The sequence below is a fragment of the Solenopsis invicta genome, chromosome 2 (assembly GCF_016802725.1).
Source record: "Solenopsis invicta isolate M01_SB chromosome 2, UNIL_Sinv_3.0, whole genome shotgun sequence".
Classification (NCBI taxonomy): Eukaryota; Metazoa; Arthropoda; class Insecta; order Hymenoptera; family Formicidae; genus Solenopsis; species Solenopsis invicta.
In genome coordinates, this window is record NC_052665.1 from 18,212,250 (window position 1) to 18,222,419 (window position 10,170).

General features: G+C 38.2%; 1 protein-coding gene across 1 annotated transcript in view; it reads left to right on the forward strand.

The window, feature by feature from the left end:
* Positions 1–9,693, forward strand: part of LOC105194584 (zwei Ig domain protein zig-8) — a 326,168-nt gene extending 316,475 nt beyond the window's left edge. Inside the window, exon 6 of the mRNA XM_026135651.2 lies at positions 7,289–9,693. Coding sequence (XP_025991436.1) covers positions 7,289–7,392 — 104 coding nt within the window. The 3' untranslated portion in view covers positions 7,393–9,693. The remainder of the gene's footprint in view (positions 1–7,288) is intronic.
* Positions 9,694–10,170: the final 477 nt, after the last annotated feature.

Genomic DNA, 10,170 nt, shown 5'->3' on the forward strand with positions numbered 1-10,170 from the left:
GGCTCGCCGGTGAGCGATTCAGCATAGCGGCTGACGGACTGATGCATTTAAGGACTGCACTACTGTCTGTCAATGCCGCTGCCGCTGCCGCTGCCGCGTGCTCGCAACGCTAGCGCAAACTCCTATGACGGATGTAAGTCATGTAACCTAGTTTCAGGCGCTACGCCGAGTTGCTTAAGTGTCTAGTTGCCGTTTTGGCCATGCAGTCGTAACTTTCGCAATGGGATATCTCAGAGTTCTCCTTAAACATCTCGTTTATCCCGCGTCGCCCCAGTTTACTGCAATTTATTAGCGATTACACGAAAATGTATCATTTTCCTAACGAATTTCTTTCCCGGGCGAAATTTATGTGAGAACACGCTGAGCGAGATTAACCGAGCGCGCCCGTATAACATTTCCGTGCCATTCCGTTATCATTTGCTGCTTACGTTAATCAATATCTCTGTCAATGTCACCATTTCAACGGCAAAAATACAAAAAGTTTTTCTATTCTTCTACCGGAGGATAGATATACCGGTAGATATACGTTCCATTATATTCTCCGCGCATAATTTTCAACATTCTTGTGGCAATGTCCTATTCATCGTCGACGCAAAGGTATCTTCGTCCGGCGAATCATGAAAAATGTAAAGGCGTACATTCAAATACAGATCCGACTGTCGCGACAACGCAGGATGATTTCCTTCGAGATTCCTTTAAACTCTTTGTTACCGCAAGTCGCGTTTATTCCACCCTTATTCCTTCTCGCTCCTGCAGTCGCGATCATGCATCTTTTACGAGCGCGCCCGGTAACCTCTCGAGCCAGGTAATAACGCGTGCCGTGAAGAATTAGGCCGTTCTCCCTCCGGAAATGCGTGTAGAAAAAAAAAATGCGAATGGGGCTTTACGTTTTTCTCGGAGCGCGCAGACGAGAAGAAATTACCGGAATCGTAAAGTTTCTCACGGTTTTCCGTTTCTGTTCGCGGACAAAGCATTCCGTTTTCCCTTACGGTACTTCTCAGAATTAAAAATCTAATTCCCGTTAGAAAGGTAAAAAGAAAGAGTGTCGTTAAGGAGATAAAAGAAATAAGGTCGCAAGAAGTTTTTTTCGATTTTTATTCCGTTTTATTTATGCCCTTCCAAGTTCACTTTAACGTGCTGCAAAGCTCTGTTAAAACCTAATAATCGCGACGTCTTTTCACTTCAATATGCATTATATTTCAAGATATTTTAATCCCTTTGTAATTCATCTTTCGATAAGTCTTGAAAATATTTCTTAAATTTTCAAGTGAGAACACATTGATACGGACGTTTACGAAGCAGCAACAATTTTATAATTTTTTTAAGAGTCACCTTGTATCGAAAATAGCATTTATAAAAAAATGAAGACTCATACATATTAAAGAACCATGTACATATATGTAGGTCTAACAGAGCAATTTTTATAATATGTATTAAAGCTTAGACTATCCTTGTAGAAAATCTTGTTTGCCCCGACACGTCTTATCGTCAATACCGTCGTTTTTTAAAACGAAAGAGAGAAGAAAAAAAAAGACACGTGTGAATAATGTAACTAAAAGGGGCACGGTCGATGCTCGCAATGGCGGTGCTCCCTACGCGTCCTGAATTGCAATCATGCCAGTACCCGACACAACCCCGGAAATTTTTCGGTCGATCGAGCCGCGCGCGTTAATTACGCGGCGCTCCGTGCGCGAAAGATTACAGGGGTTTTCGGGCGGCGGAGGCGGCGGGGGGAGGGCCAAACGGTGGAAATTTCGCGGTGTTTCGACAGTTCGGGGATCTTTCCGGTTGTTTCAGCAGCAACCGCCTGGGTGCCGTTACCACCGTAATTTTCCGTGGCGCGGCCAAACCGCCTCGGTACAACCAATTTCGACACCGCATTACCCTTCCGCGGTTATCTCACCATTTGCAACGATCCCTCGACGAATCAGAAATCGGCGGCTTCAGAGATTCAGAAGCGCCGGTCGGTTCATTCGATTTCACGGTCGACCACGAAATGTCATTCAATTACACCGCAATCGAACGGTGGGATAATAATTGGCAAGAAATTGGCGGAAATTTGAGAAAAAAAACGTAATTTTAATTTTTGAAATTATTTTTCCCAGAATTTTATAATAAATTTTTTTTTAGAATTTAAAATTTTGAATCTTTTAAGCTCCTATACAAACAAAAGAGATCTAAAGTCTAGACAACTCTAGATCAAACTCGATAATTATTGGAAGAATATAACGTATAAATAAGATAGTACAAATTAAAATTTTAAATATTGCAATCCAAAAATTGTGCATTAGAAATTTTCTTTCGTTTTCTATACATACAAGCACAAAATTATAATTCATAAAAGAGAGAGATACAAATGTTGCAACTCGGTCTCACAAATCTTTACAAATGATCACTATACATATATTATAGATCACTACATAACTTATAATTAAAAATGCAGCAATACAAAGATGATATGTACGTTCTATTTCTTAAAATATTCTTGAAAAATAAATTATTAAATGTGTTGACATTTGCCTACAGTTTAATTATATTTTAACAATTTACATTTAGTAGCGCAGACAATTTTTTTCATTACATAAAGTGTTAATATGCTACCGTTATTGCGAAAAATAACAAAGCAGTTTGTTGAACTCTATTAATACGAGCGCATAATTTTATATAACATTTTTTTCCACAATAGCGAAGAGGGAAATATATAATATAATATCCACCAGTATTTTAAAGCAACTTCAAGGAGAAATATTGTCATTATTAAGATTCTTACGGAAGCTGACTGTCATCATTAAGTTGCAACGTCGTTTCCGGAATGCAAAGCGTAATGTACCGTCTTTGGACAATCAGAATACGGCATTAAGCGCGAGTTGAAGTAGTTTCTACCGTTGTCGACCAAATGCTTTATTCAACGATGTTGTATATTAAAAAAAATTATATTCAAAGTCTTATATTTGCTCTGCAATTAAATAATTTGAAGTATAAATAAAATAGTTTCAATTTATATATCTTTTCTTTATAACACGATCACTTCCATAAGATATTGTAATTGCATTCTTTTATTAGCGCAAGTGTCTAATTATTATAAATTTATTAGAATGCATTTAGAGGATCGTCTCAAAAGATTTTACGTGATTTCTTTTATTATTAACGCATATAGGATATATGAATTTTTTACTCTGATCAACAATGTGAAAATACTTTTCTTGATTCTATTATAAGAACAAAGGGAAGCACTATGCAATTCAATTTTTGAAAGCCGTTTGAAACTATAGGACACGACAAAAAGAAAATCCATTCTCTTCGTGAATCCGTCTGGCAATTTCATCGGGAATAAGATCGCCTTTAGAAGCATATTCGCGGTATCGCGGACAATTCTAATCTTTATGAACAGATCTTAGTACAGGGAATGCAAACTTATCTGTTTATCTAATCTATTTGGGAGTTCTGAAAGAATCCTTACGCAATCTTGAATATAAACTGAGATTGCGCCATTTCTTTCAATTAGAAATCTTTTAATTTCAAACAGCAAACTTTAACTCTTTATTATTGTATTTTATATAAATGCATATATCTAATTTTAATATATTTTTTACGTAAAACTTCTGCAAAGTGACATTTGAATATAAAAAATATTGAATATAGAAGGAAGTATATTTCTTCCACACTTAAAATATTAGCAAAAATTTCTATTATTTATTTACTTTTTCATTAACTGTATTACGTATCGTGTTGCTTTATTACGCTCGGGTCGCTTTTTTCAAAGCGTTATGATTTTAGGAGACTCGGGTAGCTTGCTTTCGATAGACGGAAATGGCGGATGGTGAACGGAAACTGATACAAATAGCGAACCAAGTGCCGTCTTTCATCGTCGAAAAAAAGCGTATTTCTTCCGGCAGTGCAAATGAGCTGCGGACCTCGGCCGAAGTGCAATTATCTCGGGCGAAGTGCATGAATTCATCTCTTCTCCATGCTCGATGAATGCGCGCGCCGGCTACTCCGGAAAGATAAATATTCAGATATGCATAACAGGAAGAAGGTAAGGCGAATGCGCGCCGCGGCCGCGATTTGTACGACCCGCCGACTTATTTCTTTCGCCTGGGACTCGGCGCCCCGTCAGCCCGTTAGAAGAACATTAATTTCGCAAAATCGCCCCGTCCTTCGGTGCCAAGTGCGTCGCATTTACGAGGATGTAACTGTACAGACGTCCATCGAGAGAGAGAGAGAGAGAGAGAGAGAGAACCGTAACTGCGATCTGTTCCTCAAAGGGCCTAACGCACGCCGAAAAGAAAACTTAATACAAGAGAGATTTTTATTAAATGGTCTCATCTTTAAACGTTATTTCTCGTTAAAGAGGAAAATATATCTACTTTCGCGATAGAACGATCCTTTGCGATGTATTGGGCCAACAAAAATTTACTCGGTTTGACCGAGAGCCCTTTTATCGAAATTTATGCTGAATTATTCATTGGATTCGACAATCTTGTACAACCATCTATATATATATCTGTCTGTGGCTCTGTAATCACGATTCGCTTTCTCCGCTTTCGAGCGCGCGTTAAACGGCGATGCAAAATTCATTTAACTCGCATATTCGGCTAATTATACTTTGTCTCATCCTCCGCCGCCGCCGCGCGTCGACGCTGTGAGATTCGCGGGCCGATTTCGCCTTTGCCATGTGCGCGTTACCCGAATGTATTAATATTTCTCCATGATTCCATCGCGGTGCGAAATCGCTGACGAATTCCGTTGAATTTCAATTCTCGATTAATTACACAGTTAATTACACAGTCCCACGTCGCTCGCGGAACATTTCCGTCGAGTCCCTCGTCGCTCTCGTCGCGTAATGCATTGCGCGACGACACGACGCATTCTCATTCGGCGGCCGATACAAGGAGGATTGAAAATGTGAAAATTATTAAACCAAGTTGAAAATTTTGCACTTTATTTTTATTGTCAACAAAGCCTGAAATTCTTTTAACGCATTATAGCATTTTTTTTCTCACTCAAAAATGTTTCGCAGCTTTTTGGAACGTCACTATAGAAGATTATTCTATTAGGAAGATTGGAAAGTAATGTTGTTTTTATAAATAATGCTAAAGGTACATTGAGACAAAAAATTTGTTGGAAAACTAAAATATTTAGTCTGATGTGTTTGCAAAACTGAACATTGAGTTGATTCAACACTTATTTAGTTGCACAAAAAAAATATATGTTTACATTTATGTCAATCATTCAAGTTGTTTAATCAAGAATTAACTAAACCAACTCAATATTTAGTTGAACGTATCGGACTAAATATTTTAGTTTTTCAATCAATTTTGTCTCAATGTAACTATGTTCATATAATTTATTTATTATTTATTTAATAATATCGCCATAATGTTCTATGATCATTTACTTATTTATTAATTATTTAATTTCTTCTTCGAGAAACCAAGCATTTTTATAAATTAGTTTTATATGCGACTCATGCGTTTTACTGCGAATTTTTGTCAAATAACAGCTGCAGCTTAAAATAATATTAAAAATTATATTGATAAAGTTTTGATAAACCGGTCCCCAAGATAATCGCTCGATTATCAATGTCAAACCACCTTCAGCAGCACGCACGCTATGAATGGGATATATGCAAATACAATCACCATTTGAAACGTTCGCATAAAACCAAATAACGAATCCGATCGTGCAGCGAGAGACAAATGAACGCGGTTAATAGAAACGTATACTGCAGGATGCGATTGCGGGATACAAAAATGCACGTAACAGCTCGTGAATTCGCACGACGCATATTAATCAACGGTAATCGCGTGGGTGGAGGGTGACGGGAATGAAAGAAGACTATAATAACGCTTGATTTGATTTTTCGCGCAATGCATCATTTATGCACTTTTCTGCAACGTTGCGACCGACCGCAGACCACTCGCGCAATTTGTCAAACAATTGGATTTAGATTGAGCGAGTCCCGAGTCCAATTTCAAACTGCAAAAATAAGAAAATGCAAAATAAAGATATAAAGTTAGTTATGTGACAATTAGGAAATCGCTTGGTCGACGACAGGCGGGGATACTTTGAATACATTTGAAATCAATTTTCTTGATTTTTTTTTCAATTTTCTACTTTCATCCATGTATTTGATTACTCTTCCGGAATATGTCAGACTCAAGATTGAATCTTTTGTCCCGAAAGTGACATTACTCGAGGGCTAATAAAAAGTACTCACGTTTGCCGTTCGTCGGTCCAAATAAAAAGGAAAGGCGGCATAAACCGCCCTCGCGACGCTCGTTCCAATTCGAGTACACTTCGCCAAGAAATCAATCGAGGGCGCGAATGCCCTGACGCACGAGAAACACGCTGCTATTTCCCCTCTGTACTGTTGCTGTATTACACTGACCCCAATTCTGCAAATCCGCCGAGGCTCCCAACGCCGACATAGAATTACGTCAAAGTTGAGACTATTTCACCTCGAAATACCCGTGCCGTTCCGCAGTGAGGATTCTTTAACAATTTATGGCTGGAGATCCCATGTCTGCCCATACAAATGGCTTAGAGGCGCATTATGACACCATTTGCTAGTGCACTGAAAAATTTACAATTGTTCAACGTTTCACGTAGATAACGGCTAAAAACATTTTTAGTTTGTCACAAACAAGTAGAGTCGTGAATTAATATCGCGACAAAGTCTCGAAATATACACATTTTATACATTTTTTTAATTTAGGGAGTATGTATGCAAATGTAGGGAGCTGAAAAATCAAAATCGTATAGTATAATTTACTATAGCGCTGTGAAATTTACAATTACAATATTCTGCAGTAGATAAAAATAAACATTTTTAAATTTGTCATGAACAAATGGTATCATGGTCTCTAACAGCAGAATTTAATAAAAAATCTAAAAACTCTCGTATACCAAATATTTAAAAATTCTAAAATATATACTTTTCAAAAGCCCGGGCGAACGATGTAAAAAAAATATTTAAAAACCGTAAAATAAATATTCACAAAAAAGTGATTGAGTCGAATAATATGTGCTATGCAATTTTACCATTTATAATATTTTCCGGTTTCAATTTTTGTTACTGATGACTCGTTTTTATGATAATTCGTTTCGTAGGATATGAATCATGCTGTTCGCGGTTGTTGTTATAGCTGCGAAGAATTAAATTCCTACGTCTCTATGTGCCCTCCTTGTTTGCTGCATCTCCAGTGCAATCTACATTCCGCTGTGTTTCATTGAGATCTTAAAATAAAAGAGGAGTATTCTACGAGCGCTCTTATTTCTGTTTCAGGTGAGCATCCGGCCGCGATGCAGCACGGAAACACGGCAGCCGGCTCGCCCAACTCCAAGACGGTCCTGGTGATGCTCGCTTTCCTTCTGGGCCAGCTGAGATAATGTGCGTGTACACGAAGGTCGCCCGGGACTTGTAAAATCGATGGACGTATCGCAAAATGATCGTCCACACATCCTAAATGTTAACCCTTCCGCACAGACCGTCCTGAATTAAATCTCAATTAGTTTCATCGTAGCGGCCGAAAAATCAATAGGTAAAAATCAAATATTTATATAATGATTATGGTGATGCGGTTAAAATGTGATTTATAGTTAATGAAATCGTTTATAAGGACTTTTTATTAATCTCTACTTTTTCGCGATTTTTATATTTTTCGGATTTAATTGATTTTTGAAGAATAACATTTTACGATAATCGCTGCGATAGTATATCATTCACGTTATTGACGTTATTGTTTTCCATTGTGTTTATCGTTTTATTCTATCGGGATAAATTTTTTGAAATCGTCAAAATTGCGTACGAAATGATGATAAAAACAGGTGCTCGCTTGTGAATCATAATTTATTTTTTCCAACTATATATATTTCAATTATTTATCTCAAACGGAAAGTTTTAATCTAAAAGAGCATGAGCATCGTTATGTCACTTTAATTGCGTGCCGCACTTTAAATACTCTTGTTGAGCGGTTATCTCGTTTCTCTTAATCTAACGCGAAAATCCTCATCCCGTTTATCTTAAACTTAACTGTGGGTTTGGCCGCTGGGGTGAGAAATACAAAGATAATCTCTAAGAGACAGCTCTCTTCTTACGTAATAAAAGGGAAGCTTTGTGCCTAAGGGTTAAAGCGGAGTGTGAGGCAGTCGTATTACACGGTGTCTTAGAAGCATGAATTCCACGACGAATTTCTGTGAGTCGACTTTTACCAGCCGCGAAACGAATGAATCCAGAAAGAATGGACTTTTCATACATTTGTTGTAACAGTATTTACAGTTGAGCTGTACACGTGTTAAAAATGTTAAATAGCTGCGTAATGCTAACCGGCGAACCAAAGTATCTCCAGCTCGAAAACAAAGAAAAAAACGTTCCCCGATAATTGGCGTGTAGCACAAATGTTTTCATCATCGACTTGCGTCCAAAATTAATAATTACAACATCGTGTTTAACAACCGTTCTCTTAAATAACAAGCAGGTCTCTCTCTCTTTTTTTTTTATTGACGACATATATTTAATTGACGTGTTTCGGTAACTAATACAATTTAACGATATCATATTTTTAAAATTTTTTACATTTAATATTTTTAATTGTTTTTTTTTTACGATATAACACGTCCATCAAGATAACGAAATGATACCAAATGCAATACAATATTGCTAGATTTAATTCCAATTTATTTATAACAATCGTAATAATCCTAAAGGAAAGCAAAACCAACATAGTTCTTTTCGCATGATAAGCTTCTTTTGCACTCTATATCCATAGGTAAGCGAAGTAAAATAATGTTACAAATTTCCTGTTCGCAAGTACTTGATTAGCCAGCAATTTGTTTGATTTAGCTCAGAAATTAGTTTATGCTTCGTAATTTAGCATCGGTACGGTTTATTGTTGAAATAATACGGCACGCGTTGAGCAATGATTTGTACGACCATGACGGAGCCAGTCGAGAATTCTTATCATATCTACGAATGACGCGCGAAGAAGTCAATATTATTAAAGAAATTTCAGCGGCGACAGGTGATCCCCGGAATTCTTACGGTCTCTAATTAAGAGCGCTTCGTGCGAGAAGGGTTGAAGTCACGAGTTCTCTCCGCTGAAATTTTTCGGATAATTACGCCGTGACGTCTAGCGCGATGCAAATGTAAGAATTAAAGCACAGTGAGTGTTGACGCAGAGAGACGCAATTGAACGCGAGTGTGTCGCTAGAAGGAAGAGGGATAGCGAGCAGATAAAACAGGACTACATTCCACGCCCTTTCCCCGACCATAGTGTGAGGAAAGTGTTAAGTGTAAAATAAATGTGTAACGAGCAAGTTTAACCGAAGAGCGATGTAATAAAACGGGTGGACCGACCCCTCCACTCACCTCACCAGCGGCGAGGTACTTTCTACTTATGGCATAAGTGTTAAATGAAAACTTAAAGAAAAACACGGAAGACACACGTACACACACAATACACACACGTACAGATAATAGTAGAGAAATGTATGTAAACCACGCGACTTTACGGCTCGTATGATTTACACCCACGACTAGCCCGAAATGAAAGATAAAAAAAAAACAACTGTGTTTCCCACACCCGCTCACACCCTTCTCACTGTCTTGTTTTCACACGGTTCTCTTGCGAGAAAGCGCGCATTCTTGTACATAATGTTTTACTCTTGTAAATAAATTACCCACACAACGTTCTTCGATTCATTCTCGCGCCGCCTCATCGCCCGTCCGCGCGGCAATTACCTCGCTGATCGGGCACGTCAAAAGGAACATCCTATCTTGATAGAGAGGAAACGAAGAGAATTATTTCCATATAAATAGGAGATTGATTTTATTTCTTTATTACTTTGTTTGTTATTATCAAAATTGCGTGATATATGTATGTATATAATAGTGGGACGGGAATTTAAACTGGAATGGACGACGTAAGTCTTTGTCTATCTCGGGGATGGTTCGTAATTCGGAGGTAATGGCAACGGCTGCGAGAAGATGGCCCGCGAAGATCGATAGCCACGACCCCGATGCGCTCCCGAACTTTTCCCGTCGGGGATATTTAAGAATCCCCGGCTTCGGCTCATGAAGTCTCTCACTTGCAGACCATCCTCGCAAAATAACGATGGCGCCCGATTAATTTCCTTTAGCTGCTCAATATCTCCGAAACGACGCCGAGC